The 18,387-nt window shown below is 44.2% G+C and overlaps 1 protein-coding gene across 8 annotated transcripts in view; it reads left to right on the top strand.

The window, feature by feature from the left end:
- The first annotated feature begins 6,511 nt into the window (after positions 1-6,511).
- The window catches only part of TCF12 (transcription factor 12), a 165,049-nt gene continuing 153,173 nt past the window's right edge, over positions 6,512-18,387 (top strand). For 6 of the 8 annotated variants that reach the window (XM_065642180.1, XM_065642179.1, XM_065642178.1 and 3 more), the window contains exons 1-3: positions 7,934-8,093; positions 9,233-9,331; positions 10,184-10,256. In XM_065642180.1, the coding sequence (XP_065498252.1) occupies positions 9,257-9,331; positions 10,184-10,256 (148 nt within the window). In that variant the 5' untranslated portion in view covers positions 7,934-8,093; positions 9,233-9,256. Of the gene's footprint in view, positions 6,602-7,933; positions 8,094-8,769; positions 8,879-9,232; positions 9,332-10,183; positions 10,257-18,387 lie in introns of those variants that run through there. The other 2 variants (XM_065642175.1, XM_065642174.1) reach the window with 2 other exon arrangements.

Genomic DNA, 18,387 nt, shown 5'->3' with positions numbered 1-18,387 from the left:
AAAAAGTAAAGCTAAAACCTAAAAAAATCACTTTCTTTGAAGTGTACTCTAGCTCTAGACTTACGACCTGTATGGAACTACCTACTACGTGGTATAACATACATAATTTTCTATGTTAGTTTCTAGTTTGAGTGGAAGCTCTCAAAATTCCTGTTGGACTCAAATAGGATTCAATCTGTAAACTATACAGTTGCAATAAGTAGCTGCACGTGACAATGTCAAAAACATGTGAATGCATAAGATGTCTCATCTACAGATAAAAGAGGGAATCAGATGAGATAATGCAAACTAGTTCATCAAAAGCATGGGTGCCGTTGAAGAGAAGTCATCTCGCCTTGAATATTTCATGTCTGCCATGGAAACACATTATGGTCAAAATAGTGATATGCTGTGCACAGTAATCCCAGCACATTATTTCTGACACTTTTTTTCCACTCTAAGACAGATAACCAGGATTTTCTGGTTCTTGGATAATCAACTGTCTTCAATAATTGAGTCAACTCCCTCGGACTTTTATTGTGTTAAGAGCCACATAGGGGCAAATTATGGGAAGGAAGGTGTATTTTGCGGAGCTCGTTAGCTGTGCGAGGGACAGAACCTGTTCCCTTCGGTGCCAAGAAGGGGGTTGGTGTTCAGTGAGAATCTCTGGGACTGGCTGAGGAACGGCTGTCCTCAGACTGCAGTTACGTTCTTTCAAGACATTTTAGAATGGAAATCAGTATCTGTGGGTTATATGGCTTTTGATTGCATTAAAGCAATTATTTCCTGGCTCCTGTGAAACTCTGGAGATGGAGGAATGTTCAAAAAGGTCTGTGTAAAACAGATTGCTGTTCCAGCTCCTGGTGGCAGGCAGAATACCAGAAATTGTTCTGCCAGACGAGGAACTATCTGAAGTTACCATCCCCTGGCTTTGCATCCTGTGTCTGGGTTCTTTGGTCGCTGACAGGGACTGACCTCAACTAGTCTTTTCTTCAGTAGGTGCACCTTTTTTTTCCTGCTTTAATCCCTGTTTCCATTAAATGTGTGTGAATATGATCTCCTCATTTTCCTTGGTTGAAATTAGCAAATAAGTTTGTGATTTATTAAGGAAATGCACCCATCCACGTGAACACAGTGGAGTTGTCTGCAAGTGTCCCTAGGAAACCAGGCTAAAAATGGGGATACTCATGCTGTATCCTCTCTGCAAGTTAAATCCATTCTGACTATCTAGCCAACGTCTTTCAGTGTGAGACACCTTTTTGGTGAAAGATGCTTTGCTCCCATTGTTTTCAGCATTGATGATTATCCTAGGGATATTTCAAAACTGCTCACTTTGAACTGCATGATGCAATCAATGACAAAAATTTGTAGTGGCGGGCATATAGTTTACATAGGAAACATAAAACTTTGTATTTTCTCACTGAAAATAACTCCCTTTTATAATCTCAGTTAAGTGGTTCTTCGTTGTAATCTGTGTCATCTGAGTTACAGATGGATTTTCCCGAGATGAAGTGGTGCAGCAGCAGTTTGGGCTGTGCCTGCAGCCTGCCCGCATGGCAGTGCTGGCGCTCCAGCGCCAAAGTCTCATTCGCCTGTAGAAAGAACCGGTGCTCCTGAGCAGAAACGTTGAGATACAACGAAAAGAGGAATTTTTTTTTCTCTAGGGATAGCAATCTGCTTTTGATTTGATTAATGCTTTACTTAGGAACATGTTTAGGTGTTTATTTGAATTAAGCTTTATAGGACACTGATTTTTTTTTAAGGCACCTTTGAAGACAGCATTTTTAGATTAAGTGTAAATCTCTTGTGACTACTTATGTCTCTTTAGGTACCAAGGTACTGTAAAAGCAAGAAAACATTACGCTTGCTTTTAGCTTAAACTTGTTAATTGTTTCTATTTAATTTTTAAAGGGTTGGCTTAAGCAAAAGAAGTACCCCAACCGCCTCCTGTGTGAATTTGAAGTCATTTTTTGATCTCAAGTGTTTACTTTACCACTGATCAGGTTCATTTCTGGAACTACAAGCAGGGAGAAGTTCTGCAGCACACACATGGCCCACGAGCTGTGCTGCGTTCGCATGGAGAGCTTATGCTCGTGTTTAACTCCTGGCAGAGAGCGGGGAGCCGGGCGGGGGTCGGGGAGCGGAGCTTGCTGCTTCAGGCGGCGCAGGACAGCAGCGAGGACCGCGGGCAATCAGACTTTTCCCCCCGTGCAGGGACGAGCCATTTCGCGTGCTGCCGCCGGGGCGGCCCCGCAGCGGCAGCGGGAGGCGCAGGGCGGCGGTGCCGGGACACGACGGGCGCTGCTCGGGCCCTCGGCGCGCCCCGGGACGGTCCGGCGCAGCGCAGTACAACCGCTCCCGGCCTCCCCCTCGGGCCTCGGCGGGACGAGGCTGGGCTGCGTTCCCTCCGGCTTTCATAACCGGCCCCGGGGAGGGGTCAGCCGCCCCGCCCCGGGAGCTGAGGCGAGGAGCGGCCCCCGGCCCCTCCCGCTCGGCGGCGGGTCGCACCACCCCCGCCGCCACCGCTCCCTCTCCCCCGCCGTCACAGGCGGGCGGCGGAAGGACAAATAGTCCCCCCGCATTGTTCAGCTCCGCGCAACTTTCGGGCGGGGCGGCTGTCGGCCGGCGGGAGAGGGGGCCCGCCCCGCCGCCGGCCCCGCCGAGGGCTGAGGTGCGCGTGGGGCCGCGGAACCGCGCAGGGGAGGGGGTCGGGCGGGCACGGCCAACTTCGGCCCCCCCGCCTCCGCGGCGGCCGGCCCGGGGACGCCAGGCTCGGTGCGTCCGGGGCGGTGCGGGGGCGTGCCGCGCTCTCCGCGCCCCGAGGCGCCGCCGCGTTGCTCGCAGGGCCCCGTCGCGGGGGGGGGGGGCGCGGAGCTGGCGGGGCTCTGTGGCGGCTCTGCCCGAGGGACCCGCCGGCGGGGTGGGCTGGCGGGGGTGCAGCTTTCCGCGCCTCTCAGCGGTCCTTTCCCCGCCGCAGGCAGTGACCCGTCTGGCGGGCGCCGGCCCCGGCAGCGCGCCGGGCGGCGTGGGCGGCGCTGGGGTCTGCGGTGCCGCCGCGGCGGGGCCCGGGCTGGCGGCGGGGACGGCGCAGGCCGCCTCGCGTGGGGCCCTCCCGCCGCGATTTCCCCTTGTAGTCGTGTTTTGTGGGGTTGGCTTGTTTTTTGTCCTTTGTTCCCCCAAGTCAACTTTCTGCTTCTGTGAGAATTTCTCGCGTGAAGATTGTCCCTTACGGCGAGCTAAAGCTTTTACCCATTTCCTGCTTAGCCAGAAGTACTTGGCGAGCATTTTGTCAGCAGCACTAACAAACTTAAGTGTAGCTGTCAGTGTCCTCGCAGAAACAGGTTTGGACTTTCCAGTAAACCTGTGCGCTCGCTCTGGTCCCCTCATAAGTAATGCTGTATGGTGAGAGGTTTCACTTTTGTAGCCTCCTGCAAATGTTCTAAATCTTTCCTATTGTAGAATATGTTACATAAGAGATATGTTACGTAATTTTAATTTCTGCGAGGTAAATATAGCAGGCAGCAAATTCAGTTATCTGTAAGATGGGCTGTACTGATAACAGCAAGCACTGCACAATCATGAGGCTTGGTCACAGGAATAGAGCTGTAAGTTCATTTGTAGGATACTTTTTCAAAGTTTGCTTTGGAAGGAAGAGCCATAGGAAGAACACAGTGCCTCCCCAAGAGTTTAATCCAAAACTTTCATTTATGACACAAAAATCTTCTAATTTTCTATTGGCTTGAGTCAGATTCCAGGTGACCCCAGGAGCAAGTCAGTCAGAAAATGGAATCGCTTTGTGCTAGTTGCAGGAGATGAGGTTGTGTTCTCCTTATTGCTGACTCCAAATGAGCATTGCTGTCTGTAGTGGAAGCAGTAGAAAGAATTCAGTGGTTTAGGTGAGGGTGGGAATTTGTTGGGAAAAAAAAAAAAAAAGGTGGAGCAGGAAAGGAGGTTTGCTGACTTCTCTCCAGGACTATAGATTTGCTGAGCAATAGCATTTATTATGGATAAATTGCTGGCTGTGGATGCAGGCTGAGCACATATGTGTTGATTTAAAGGAGCCATTCCAGTGAAAACTCCATCCTGGGTCAAATGCTCTGTTGGGGAACACCCTAGGAGCTCGTACAGTTTGGATGGTGGTGGGCAATTAATTCCGTGTGTGTAAATTGAAGAATAAACAAACAAAAAGGAGACATGTGAGCTTAATTATTTTATTCACGTGGGTATGATACATTAAATAGTAATACGGAATACATTTTCTCACATCCCTGAATGCATAACAGCTGTCTGCTCTATCAAATATTTTTCCTTTAAGGAGTGGGTGGAAAGCAATTCATGAAGGCTGTGGAAACAGCGTATGAGCTGGGGGCTGGGCTCGAGTGATTTGGTTTTTATATTCCTCTTAATTTTTTTATGTCCTGTATGTAATTCTTTTTCACGGTCATGTTGAAGCATGCGGAAGAATGTTGTTGTCGCCATCTGGCAACTAGCAATTCCCTGATTGCTCAGGTTGGTAGCCGACCATATTGATGTTGGTAGATCAGCTGTCAGGGCTGTTACTGTAAAGATTTACAGTTGTTCTGGATGCTCTGTCAGAGTCTGGAGTTCACTGATTACTTTGTGTGCATGGGTTTACCAGCCTATTACTTGCACTGCTCCATGACACACCTCAGGCTTCTTTAAGGAAAAGGTATTTATCCACAAGACTGCTAAATTCATTTATCTTGAAAGTTCACTCATGAAAATATGATTGAGAAAGCGTTTTCAGGAATTGCTCTTGTGCTACCCATCTGATCCCTAGCTAGTGAAGACCTCGTATTTTTAAAGAAGTGAAAGAAAAAATGGTGTAACAGTTGCAGAAGACAGTAGCATTTCAGCCCTCTATGTAATACACAAGGACCGTTGTGTCACAGCAAAGCTGTAAGTTTTTCATTTCTGTATGATTTGTGTAGTATGTTTGCTTCATTTGCACATGTGCAAGGAAAGAACTCTGACCAGGGATTGAAGCAGGAATGAAACTAGAAGTTTTTTCTTTGTTGCAAATGGAAAACTGTTGTAGTTGTCCGAACCAGGTTTCAGATATCTGTTTCTTCAAACGTTTTCAAGTGTTTATATTTTCTCAGCAACATCTCTGCAGAGATAAAAGCAGGGAGTTTATTTGTTTTGTTTTGTTTTTGAATGTTGACCGCACTATTTTCTGTTTCATCTTCTGTTTATGACTATGACAGGATAAGGATGTGCAATGCATTTTTTAAGTCCTATCTTTGCAGCGAGCAGGAAGACTTTATAGGGAGTGGCAGAGAGGAAAGGATACTAAATAAGTAGCAGCTTAAGAAAGGGGTTGGAGATTCTGAGAATAGGCGAAAGACAGTACTGCATGGGCATAGATTATCATGCCTTGATGTTTCGAGTGTACATGTTAATTCTGATCAGTGTTACATGAAGAAGGTTTAAAAACTGAATAGCTTAAAGATTCCGGATCTCGCTAATGCAGCAGATGATGTTCAGTACCTGGAAAACATTAGTTTAAATCTCTTTTTAGAATTTTATTGTAATAGAGGATGTGATAGTTATTCGTCTTTCACAACAGTTTTAGTCAAGTTGCATTCATGAGTTTCTTTTGAAATTTCTTATTACAATTTTGGCTTCCCAGAGCGATCTCCTTTAGGCCAGACTCACAGTGTGTTTTGGGCCAAAGCATACCTTCCCTGAGGCCTTGGGTACTTGCTAAGTTGTCTGGCGTAATTTCTGGAAACTTCATTTACGTTCTGGTCATTTTTCTACAGGTGCTTGGAAATGAAATTTTCAAAGAGGACAGTCGGCCCATGGAGTTGTAATGCAGAAGAATGGCTGCTGTGATGTGACTTTTGGTAATGACCATGTTTACTGCCAGCAACTGCGTGAGAAAGTGACATGTCATGGGCCAAATGGACTATCTTGGGGTATTTTGTATATCTTTAAACCCTGTGTCATGGATTATGTGGACGTAACATCTTCCACTCAAGAGTTTCGAGCTGCAAATAAAAGCCTACAAATGTGAACCTTAAAACCTTAGGCCAGAGGGCAAATTAAAAGTATTGCATTGGAAAATAAGTTTTAATTTTAATACGATAACACATCAGTACAAATAAATAATTGTTAGCATTATTGCTTCCACCTTCTTCAGATTTAGTCAGGTTCCTAACCAAAGCTGATCAGTGTTGCAGCTGTACTAACTGGTACTGGGTACCAGCACTGGTTAAAAGTAACGCTTCAACACAAACAGCAATGTTTTCGCAGTATGTAAATAGGAGAACTTCTTTCTAACTAAAATACGTTAAAGGCCATTACTCAAGAAATGTATAATGATCTCTGTCACTGTGTGCTTTCTTCTAAAGAGAAGTATTATTTATACATCAAAGGGAAAAAGTACATATTTATGTCCCTCACAGGCACAGGGAATGGAAGTCATTGTGTTGATATTTTCATACAAATTGCTTCCTGCATTTCTAAGTGGCAAATATATGAATATTCATAGAATCACAAGGCCAGATGATCATCCAGTACACAGCATATATGGGAGAAAAACGGAGGAGAATGTTTTAAGGTGCCAGAATCTCCAATTTGCCTTTGCCTGGGGGTGGTAAGTTTGTTATCACTCTCTCCTTCCACTGGAAGATGTCACAGTTGGGGTCTGGGGGTGGGAAGAGGTGAGTTGGAAGGGACTGGCGTGAGGCCAAAGAGCCCCCAGTACAGCCCGCTGCTCTCCAAACGTGGGGGGCTGCCCAGCAGCAGCCTGTGAGGGACGAGCGCTCCTCCCCACAGCGTGCCTCTCTGCACTGGGCACTGCCTCCCTGGAGCGTTTTAGGTTCTCCGGGGTTTTCAGTATCCTTTTGCGTTGCCCCTGTGTTCTGTAATTCCCCTTGCTCCAGAAGAACAACATGCCAGTTGCTGCAGAGACTATTATTTTTCAATTCTCGCGCTCAGAGGGCAGGTCAGGAAGGAGCAAGCCGGGCCCAGCGGTGGCGGGTCGGTGCCGCCTGGGGGCTCTGCAGGCTCGACAGCCGCGGGGCGGGGGCGGCAAAGGGGTCGTGCACGCCGGGGTACCCCAGCAGCTGCCAGACGTGAAATGAACGTCCCAGCAGTAGGACAGGCTGGTAGGGCTGTTTTATGGGGAAGGAGACGGAGCACGGAAGAGCGATGTCTGTAGCGGTGGCAGGACCCAAGCGAGGGCGCGGGCTCTTGGCACGCTGGTGCCCGTTCCTGCGCGGCAATCATGGGGCTTCATCGCCTGTAGCATCACCCGGCTGGGAGAACTGCAGCGTCGATCTGAATGTGTGTTCTTGCATATCATACATATCTTCGTGCTTTGACGTGTTACAGTTTTAATTGTATGGATTTAAGAGGAAGCTGCTAATGACTGCTTAAACCTTGATTTAATTCATATGCAGTTTTATTTTGCAAAGACAGACTGTATATTGATTTGGGAAAAGTATTTAGGCACATTTTAGGGTGTGTGGATTCAGAGCATTTTGGGGCACGCGCGTTGCTGTCAGTGCTACATGTCGAGGTTCGTGCTGGCGGTTTGGACGAGCCGGGGTGCGGTGGGGAGGGGTCTGTTCCCGTGCGGTGCGTGTTTTAGCGGGTGCCCGTTGCGGTGCCCCTGAGCGGGCCGGGGGCCGATGGCTCCCGCTTCTCCCCGCGCCGCCGACCCCCGCCCGCCGGCCTCCTGCGCCGCGGTGCAGGCGGGCCCAGGCCGGGCCCCGCCGCCATCCCCCAGCCGCTGGGGCGTCCCGGCGCTGCGCCCTGGGGTGAGGCGAGTGCCGAGGCGGCTCCAAGGGGTGCCCGTGGGGCCGCCGCCAGCGCCGCGGCTCCTCCCGCCCGCCCCCGCCGGCAGCGGCGCGGCGCGTCAAGGGTTAAAGCCGTGGCGGCGCTCGGCGCGGAGGGATACGGAGCCGGAGCCGTGAACGTGGTGCTGTGGCTCTGTAAGCAAAAAAATGTCTGCCTGAGGGAAACCCACAAGTTCCTTCCAGCGGGGGGGGGGGAGCGCTCGGCTCGTCGCCTCCCACCCAGCCCGCGGCCCGCCCGCCGCCGCCGGCCCGGTCCTGGTCACCAGAGCGTACGGGGGGCAGCAGGTAAGTGTGGGCGGCGGGGCCCGGCAGAAGTTGGGAGAGCGGCGGGGGGGAGAGCAGCGGCGGCCGGGCGCTCGCAGGGGCAGAGGCGGCGGCGAGGGGCGGGGAGGCGCGGCCGGGCGGGAGCAGGGCTGCTCGGGGGCCGCCGCGGGGGCGGCAGGGAGGCCGCAGAAGAGGAGAAGGCGCCGCTGGGCAGCCCGAGGGGCGGCAGCCGGGGCCGGCCACCCGTGTAGCGGCGCGGCGGGCCGGGGGTCTGCGGCGGGGCGGGCCCGGGCGGGCTGCGGCTCCCGGCCCCGGGCAGGAGCGAGTCCCCGCGGGCGGCGTTCGGGACGCGCGTTCCGCGCCGCGCGGCTCGCAGCGCTCATAAAGGATCGCGGCGGCCGTAGCCGGGCCCCGGCGCGCCCGGCGGCTCCGAAACTTGGAGGGGAGCGGGGCTGCGGCAGCGCCCCCGCCGCTCCCGCGGGGCGCCCGGCGGGCACAAGGGAAGGCGCGGACCCGCCGCCCCTCCTTCCGCTCCCCCTTCGTCCCCCCGCCGAGCGCCGCGCGCGCACGCCCCCCCGCCGCACGCGCATTCCACCCCACACCCCCGGCCCGGCGGCGGCGCGCGCGCCCGCCCGGCCCCGTGTGCGCGTGCGGTGCGCGGGGGCGGTCCCGGCCCGCCGGTCCCGAGCGCCGAGCCGCGGCCCGGGGGCGGTGAGGGGAGCCGGCAGCGCCCATAATGCCGGCGCGGAGATGGCTCTGCTGAGCCGCGGCCGGCCCCGCCGGTCAGCCCCATTGTTGCCGAGACAGTGAGTCACTTAATCTCTCGCTAATTCTCCGGCCTTCGCCGGGCCGCGGCTGTTCATTTGCTTTCGCTTGCCTGGGGGGACCTAATTCCTGGCGGCGGCGGCGGCGGCCCCGCCGCGGCGCGCGTGTGCTCTGCTCGGGGTGGGGGACGAAAAGGGAGCCTGAGCAAACTTGCGCAGAGTTGGTTAGTTTGGTTCCGTCAGTCCGCCGGTAAAGCGGGGCTCCCCGGGGATTCCCCGCCCCGCCGCAGGGGTGCAGGGAGCAGCGGCCCTTCTGCCCGGGCCCGGTTTCCCTGGGCCGGGGTCGGTACCAGCCCGCGGTGAGGTGCTGCCTGTGCCGCTCTCCCTGTCCCCCAGGAGGTGATCAAGGAGCGGAGGAAGATGAATTCCCAGCAGCAGAGGATGGCCGCTATAGGAACCGACAAGGAACTGAGCGACTTGCTGGACTTCAGTGCGGTAGGATGTTCTCCGAGATCTTCCCGTGACTCCTGCGCGGTAAAGCCAGCTGAGGAGTAGGGGCAGCAGCACGCAGGGCTCGGCCGGGTCTGTCCCAGCCAAGTCGGACACCTGAACTTTGATGTAATGTCTAGACTTCCAGATTTAATACTGTAATACCAGCTGGGTCAATTGGTTTAGCTGGTTAAAATCAGGCTGACCCAGTGATGGCATAATCTAATAATGAACGTTGGTTAAGCTGGCATGTGGCACTGGTAATTTGGCTCTTTTTTTTTTTTTTTTTTAAAAAAAAACCAAACCAAACCCAAAAAACCCCCAACAAAACAAAACCAAACCAAAAGAAAATTTAATGACCATAAGTAACAGAGATTATTCATTGATAGTTTGTACAGTGATTTTGGCCTAGAAAATTATAGATACTTTCTGTGTGATACTTTTAACAGATTTCAGAAAGGTGCTTCATTTATAAACATAGTAGAAAACTACTACCTCTCAAAATCTGACTTTATCTAGTGACTTTAAACTTACAGATCAATAAGAAATATATTTTGAGTAGCAAAACTTAAGATATATAACTATTTTAATTTGCCATAGTAGTAGGTCTCCTTTTATTTTTTCTTTTCAGTTGTTTGTGTTCACGTAGGAAGGAGATTTTAGTGGTATTAGTAGATTGCAAGGAGTACTTTAGCTTATTGATTTTTATGTATCTAAGCATGCGTCTTGCATCTTTATCTTCTAGCAGAAAAATGAATAGAATATCTGTTTCCTATTAACTTTTATTTAAGTTGACATGGCTAATTTAGCATAGAGTTTCAAAGCTAATTTAAATGCAACCTTTTTCTTGTTTTGCAGATGTTTTCTCCACCTGTTAATAGTGGGAAAACCAGACCAACTACGCTAGGAAGCAGCCAGTTCAGTGGATCAGGTAGGATGCAGGCAAGATACGTAAAGTTCATGTAGTAACTAGGTCTTGATGTTTTAGCTTAGTCTTCATGTGTTCAAAGTATGGTAATCTTTCAGTTCTACGTATTCTCATAAAACATTCAGATTAATTAGAGATGTGCTGTTTTGATCTCTGTAACACATTTTGTTAGCTTTAACCATGGTTTTTCTCTATGTGCCTTAGACTGCTTGTCTCAGTGCAGCAAAGTGTTAGTACCTCCAGTCGTACTGACGTGCAAGCTGCCTGTTTATCTGTTAATGTTAAAGATGAATAGCTTGTTTGTTTTGCTTGGTTGATAAAATCAAACTTACCTGTTCGGTTGAAGTATTTCATAGCCCGTGTATGAAAGGAGAAAACACTTAAGTGAAATGCCAAATGATAAAATGCTCCTGACTCAAGGATATGTTTTAAAATGCAGATCTTAAGGAAAATGTAAGGCTAATACTATTTTGTAGTACTGTGTAGTTCTCAAAATCTTAACGAATATTATCCTCTCATGTTGAGTCTTCATCAGTGCATATGGAAAGCGAGTAAATATTGTGTGTGTTTTTTGGTTTCAGTGTCTTTTCATTGATGTCTGCCTAATAGCTGTTTTCAGAGACTTTTAAACTAAGCCTTTAATTGGAAATAAGTGTAATTTTTTAACGGATACTTTGTATCATTCTCGTAAAGGCTGTTTATTTCTACTTAGAAAAAGAAACTAAAGTAACTTTTTGATAGTGTTTTGTTCTTTCTTATGAATATTTATTTTCTGTGAATACAGTGATGTTTTTGTTTATGAATACAACAAAGTGATGTTTGTGTTCTTAGTTAAGGTTAATGAAAATAAATTTTTAGAATGCCAGTGAGTAGTTGTTTGAAGTTGTGCACTAATGCTGCCTGTTTGTTTCTTACATTGTCAGAGCTGTTGCTTTGAGAGTCCAGGTGACACCTTGCATTTTAGCGATGGTTTTGAATTTTTGTTTTTAAAAGCATCGTAAAACTTCTGAATTGTATAATTTTGCAAACTTTTCAGAGACTCTCTCTCACATTTAATTTGATTAAAATATGTAGCAAATGTCGTAATCATCAAATACTTGAAGAAGCATTTTAGTTTTTCTCTCCTAAGATATATAATTGGTTTTGTCTTGTTCTTTGAAAGTATATCAAGTTTAAATTATTTGCAATAGTTAGACAGCAAATTTGTATACAATGTAGTTAATTTTTTAAAAAAATACAAATATTCAAGACAGTTGTTTCTCAAAAGCTTGTTTTAAAAGACATTTAGACAGCTAAAACTTGCTGTGTGGAGCACAGCCTGAACATCTCATCCCCCTTTCCCCTTGCTTTTCCTGAATGAGCAGAATAATTTTCTGTTAAGTAATAAGGCTTTCATTTTTAGTTTAGCTTTTGAATCATTCTTAGGCGATGTAGCTTGCCCTATTTGTAGGTAATGTTTCCCTTTCTTTCCTTGGATGGCTCAGAAAAAGAGACAATGGCAGAATACTTTAGCTTTTTGGGAGAAAGAGTGTTATCGACCCCTTGAATTTCTCTACTAATAGGGTATATCATCACATAGATACCAATCATGAGCAATACACTGCAGCTGTCAAACAAGCCACAACCTAAACTGAATTCCTTTTGGAAAAAATAGTGGTATATAGTTGTGGGTTTTAATTCAAAACATTTCTAGTTGTAGAGATTTAGTGGTTAGTGGGATTATATGTCCTAATTCTTAAAATGTTACAACCTAAGCCTTGACCTAGGGGGATTACTCTGCAGGAGTGAGATGTGACAAACTTCTATATTGGTTGTGTTCTGAGTCAGTGTTAAGTGTTGTAGAAAGAGCGTGTTAAGATCAGTGATGAATTATAGATGTTTAATTTCTAGCATTCTGATTTAATTGTGATCTTGCTTTAATTTCAAGTGTTCTGTAACTTCTAGTACAATGTTTGAAATTTTATTTTTTTGCTGCTAGAGGCCACTTTTTAAAGAGAAACATGAAAGGAGAAGGTACCTAGTACCGAAAAGCACAATATACGCAGATTCTTAAAAACTACTTTTAAAATTTTTTCCTTTGAATGTAGAATGATGCTTCCTCTTAGAGAGACACTGTGATTTTGATGGCAATTACAGAAGTGAAGCTTGCTTCAGTATCTTTCCCATTAAACTCAGTAGTTTGATTTTTCTGATGTCTTTACAAGCATACTACAGGAAAGCATTTTCCTTTTCTTAGTTGGAATACGAATGTGTTTTTTGTTTGTATTTATAGACCTCCCCCTTTTTCTCATTGAAACTTAAATCTGAAAAAACCTTCCCTGCTTCCCCTCAACCTATCAGTGATTAGAGATGCAGCCTAGTGGCCCCCAGTGAAAGTCAATTGCATGTCTGCGTGGCTCTTAAGACTGTATGCTTCTGGGAAGTCTGATTTAGAAGGAAGGAATGCTCATGATGCATTTTCCTTGCCACCTCTGGCCCCCAGTTTAAAAGGACAAACTAATGGATGTTCAAAGGTGATTGAGTTCTGTTTTTCAGGTGTGGCCTTGTGAAGTGTTGGAAATACTAGGGTATATGTTATTAATTCTGATGTTATAAGCTTGACCTGGTGTAGTTCTGCAATGTTTCTCTTGTTTATGCTGTAAAAATATATGTGTAACTTGGTTGCTTAAATAAAACAGCTAATATGACTGTAATTTGTAAGAAAATGCTGTCATGGATTAACATATGAACACTGTGTTTTGATTAGAAGATAGCAAAAGTCTGGTGTTGGGGCAGGCTTGCTTTCTACAGGTCAGTTATGAATGAAAGCTGCAGATGAAACAAGTGAACTAATCTGATATAGTATCTTATGACAGTAAGTCGTGTAAGCTGCCGATAAAGTCAAATAACTTGGTCAGACTACTGGTGAAAATAAACATATTGGAAAAGTAACCTGACATGGAAGTCAGTCAGTTAAGCTGCAAAATATTCCTTGTCATCCCTGTTGTAATTACCTTTTGTTTAAAACAGAACTTCCCATTCTTTTCTTCTCCAAAATCAACTTGTGAAGATAAAGCCATTTCTATCTTAGAAATTGTAGAAGGAGCAGGCAAAGGTCAGAGAGATGCTCTGTCAGGCTTTTTAATCCGGCGCTTTTTTTTTTTTCAGATTTTATTTTAAATTAGTGTCTTCTGTGTTGCTACTATGGTTAATAGCAGTGCTTATGATTTACAGTGAAATTTAGCTTTGTTTTGCGTTTGTCAAAACAACAAAATGTATGCCAATATAAACTTGGATGGTTACTCATTTTGCCCAGTGCCCTTTATTTATTACAGTAGCTCCATTGAAATGCAGTCACAGTATTCAGGTGCCTGCCACAGGCGATAATGGTACAATTTTCCTATGGTTCCCAGCAGGTTTGATCTCAATTTCAGTTTTTCTTGCGATTGAAACTTTTTAAATCGTGAGTGTGGTACTCTAAAATAAAACCCTTTTGTTTTGCTATTGCAGAGAACTTCTTGATGTTAAAGATGAATCTATGAGACGGTATTTTCCTATGTGGCTTACTGTCTTCAATTTTTGTAGCCTCCTCATTGTACCAATAGCATTATTTTTGCATGTGGCTCTGCACACGCAGATGTGAGATAGAAAAAGCTGAAGATAATGCGGATGTCTAACAAAACCCAAACTAGTAGGAGTTTAAAGTTAGAGTTACAGTTCAAGAGCCAAGTTGCCCAAATATAACACTTCTCTTGCCTCTACGATTCTTCTGAAGTTGATGAGAAATGAGTACACACACGTGTGTGGACAGCACGGGGCACAAATCTTGTGTGTACCCAGACATTCTTTGTACTAGACCTACCTGCAAAAACAACTGCTGAATGTATCTGTTCAGATATCTGTTTGTATCAGTTTGGTCCCTTTTAATGCAAATTTAAGACACAGTCCTTTCCACTTTTGTCTACAAATGTACTGGGTTTGTAAGGGATGGGTTGGGATAGGCCACTAATTAGGAGCTTGATGCCAAGACCATTGAAGTTGATAACCTGCCATTAACTTCAATGTCCCTAAATTAGGGCCATGTGTCTTGAGACTGGACACAATGGCAGTTCTTTAGCAGGTCTATTAAGTTACCAAACAGCATTTCCAAAATTAGCAAAACCTGACTTGAGTAGTGTTTGTCAGTTCCATAAACTTTTACTTCCTTGTTAGTTTTGCATCAGCAGTTCCTTGTAAATCAAACAAACCTCAGCAAAAATCTTGGGAGAGTTACCTGGATGGACACTGTTTTAAATGCTGTGTTCTTTAATCTACAGCAAGGGTTGAAGAGGCACTCTGACAGCCAAATCACAGCCTTGGAGAAAACTGCAGAAAGATGAGACTTGTTATGTATACAAGTTAGTGTTCCTAACATTTCGAAAGACGTTATTTTTTCTTCTTTTTTTTTGTCAGAACTGTGATTCCTAAGAAGAATCAATTCTCTGATGTCATTCTGAGTGTGTTTCTGGTGCAGTCTCCCATTGAGGTATAGGAAATTCCTAGTGCCTACTCCTAATACCTGAATTAAGGAGTTGATGAAAGTTCTCATGGTAGTCACATAGTCTTGTCCCACAGTATATTAGGTCATGACAGGCTCTTTTAAATAAATTAAAAAAAAAAAAAAAAGTGGAAGGGCTGTATTTCAGGATTTTGATCTGTATTTCTGGTTTTGTCATCCGAAATGTTATGATCCTCTGTGGTTTTGTTTGCTGTTCAGAAGAAGAGAAGCTTATTGTGTATTAAATGCCAGAAATCTAGGGTGACCTGTTAAAACAAACATTAGGTCGTGCAGCTGTGTGTCTTTTTTATTATCTTTAATATCTAATTTGTCCTCTAGTTCCATTAACAGTGAATCAGCGGACCTGGTAGCCTTGTATTTCATCTTGGGTCTGAGTGATGCTAAATTCCATCCTCTTCTGAAGGCTGTTAGAGAAGAGTTGTAGAAGCCTTGTGCTTGAAAGCAGAAAGGTATCTGTAGCTTCTTTCGCCTCTAGTTGTTCGTAGGGGAGACCCATGGATTACTCTTCAAATGGTCCAAACGCAAGTGAGATGAAGATTTCAGGAATTTCTTCTTTAATGAGAAGTATAAATGACATTCTTATGTATTTGTGTGTCCTTTAATGGCAGCTGAGCTTGTACTCAGTCCCTTAGTTACTGTAGACCTTTTATTAAGTCTGTAGCTTTTGCTTTTTTAAGTCTGTAGCTTTTTTAAGTCTGTAGCTTTTGCTTGTTTGGTTTTATTTGTTTGTGGTCTCTTTTGGTCTCTGGCAAGGGAATTTTATGGTTATTCATACATACATGCCAAAGTTCCCCTTCCCCCTGCTTCTTTCCAGCTGTCACACAAAGATGACTTAACCCCTTAGTCATTTCACTATCAAGTTGGTGTGACAGCTGTTTGTCTCAGGTTATTCTACTTTATCCATACTTGAGTGTATAGATACTGTTATATGATTTCTATTAATCTACTATATACTATACACTTAGTAAACTGTATTTTCTTGAAGTTTCTAAAGGTATAGTGTAATTTTTCCGTGGTTGAAAATTGTGTGTATTAATTTATGAAGAGAAGGATGTTTACAGCACTAATATATTAATAATACCATATCACTTATTAAGATTGGAGTTTGTGGAGACTTTTTCTAAACTTGAAAGATGTGCATAAGCTTGAATAGTCTACTAGGTCTTTTGAGCTGACTTCTCTTGACTGCAGAGATGCAGTTCTTTTTTTTGGTACGCTAATGTTGAAGGATTATGGTTTTGTGGAATAGCACTGGGGATTTTTAGAAGCTCTGTACAATTTCTTAAATTTCTTATAGAGCCAGATGTGATATCTGTGATATGATGAGTCTTCTGTCTTAAATTGACTTCAGAATAAATATTAGTTTATAATATTTGAAAATTCAGTTTCAATAAGTGACTTCACTGAATAAAGTGTGTTCTCTAAAAAGCTTTTTTTAGAGGCATTGTCTAATGTATTAGCATTTTTTCAGAAGTATATAGTAAAACTTGATTAGTTTGATATGTTCTCATGTGAGGAAGTCACTGAATTTAAATAGTAAATAAAGAAATAAGGAAAGACACTGTTTTCTTCTGCATGTGAATTATTTGATGGAGAATGTTATTGGACATTCATAACTAGTTTTAAATTGTGTATACACCCTAATGATTTCTTTTGTTATTAAGCATTGTAAGAAGAGGGGAAAAAGTATAATCTAGTGCATAATTGTCATTCAAAGGACAGGAAATTTATTTTTAAACTCTTTTTTCTGTCTTTAGTGATCACTCCTTTGATTTTTCTTTTTTTTTTTTTTTTTTTTTTATTAATATGAAAGTCCAGAGGTCCTCAGTTCTATTGTGTACCTCAACGTGATGATTTGGAAGTACTTGTGGACTTTTAAAATACTATAATCCATTATTTGTTAGTGGTTGTACGGGCAAGGTTTTTTCCCTATTATGAGTCTAAGATGAGATAATGATTTTTTTTTTTTAATGTCTTGAATGAAGGCCTTGTTTTTTTCATTTGTTAAACAAAGCCGTGTTTGTAAACACAACATTCAAAAACATAAAGGACATACTTTTTTGGTGAAGATGTTAACTGAATACCAAGAATGATCAGAAAGAGCAGCTTTTGTTATATTTAATAATATCTCACTGTCTTCACTGGATAATCAGGCTAAAATGTACCCAATCAATCTTTAGGACTTTGTTAGATTATTCTTGTATGCTGGAGATGTGATTCCCTGCCCACCCCCACCAAGAAGGAGCTGAAATTGCTTTAAATGAAATGAACTTCGTGTTCTTACCAATATAATTCAGAAAAATCTCGCTTGATCACATTAAAAATAAATGTTGCTGGTGTTTTAAAAAAAGTTCTTGGAATGGGGGTTGGAAGAGGAAGAGACTTGATAAAAAGGGTTTACTTTATGGCGCTGTTAGGAGGGCAATGCTCTCTAGGAATGCGAGTAAAACCTTAGCATGAAACTAAGTAAGGGTTGCCTTGGCCAGGGAAGTTGTACGCTTCCATATTAGTGCTATAGCAAACTTCAAAAACTGTGTTTGCTATAGAATTGCATTTAAAAAGGAGAGTCAAAAGTACACCTCTGGTATTACACGCAATTTCTCTTTATTGGCAAGTGGAAAATACCTATTTTTGACATATAACTGATAGTTTTGAATTAATAGATGATTTTTTTTTTTTTTCCCTTGAAGTAAATTTTGTTTATTGCAGTGCACCTGGTTTCTTGCTCCTGAATTTCTACAGAGGCTACCCGTATCGGTTTTTGTGAGCACGTGAGATACTTAAGTTACGCTTTTCAAGTCCGCTTTTTGGTATCGCGGACTTGTTTCCTCTGTACCAGTTGTAGCTGCGGAAACGGTGGTACCTCTGTGGCTTTATCAGGTTGTTAGTTATGTGGAGTACTAGCAATAAGTTGAACCACTTACTTTTGCTGTTCAACTTTATTTTGCATGAACAAAGCTGCGGGAAGCATTTTTTTTGTGCTTTGTCTCTGAAAGAGCTCTTGCTGCTGCTGAAGGTGAAGTGGTGGTAACATGGAGCAACTTAAGTTAGTCTGCGTTGGAGTTGTATATACAAGTGTGTTCTGAGCCTTGATTTGTGACAATTACATTTTTAGACTGTGTGTTTTCCCGTTTTTAAAATACAAAGGTGAATAGGCAGAACTAATTGTTAGAAAAACATACCTAGTAAAACAAAATCCAAATTGGGTCATTTCTAGTTGTATACATTTTGCGGGTAAAATACCAGCGAATATCAGACCGTGAATGTGCATGTTCTGTATGTTAAATGAAATTGAGTTTAAACCAAAGTTTACCTTTAATGCAATATAAGCAAGAACTTGCTCTGTAGTGTTACCTGGTGTTTGTATTTATTATGTTTAGAGTATGATCAAAATATATTGCTAAATTATTATATGTATCATATATGTTCACTCTCTTTGGAGAATGAATTGATTTATAGTTCTCCCATCTTCTTCCATGTTCAGATTTTACAGATGAAATCTTTAGTGTATCGGATGGTTCCACGTCTTACCCAAAATAAAAACTGAATGCACATTGGGGGTTTTTGTGTGTACTATCTGCATTTTTAACATCTATC

Source organism: Caloenas nicobarica, chromosome 10 (genome assembly GCF_036013445.1).
Source record: "Caloenas nicobarica isolate bCalNic1 chromosome 10, bCalNic1.hap1, whole genome shotgun sequence".
Taxonomy (NCBI): Eukaryota; Metazoa; Chordata; class Aves; order Columbiformes; family Columbidae; genus Caloenas; species Caloenas nicobarica.
Note: the sequence above shows the minus strand (reverse complement) of the source record. Positions and strands in the feature narration are given on the sequence as shown.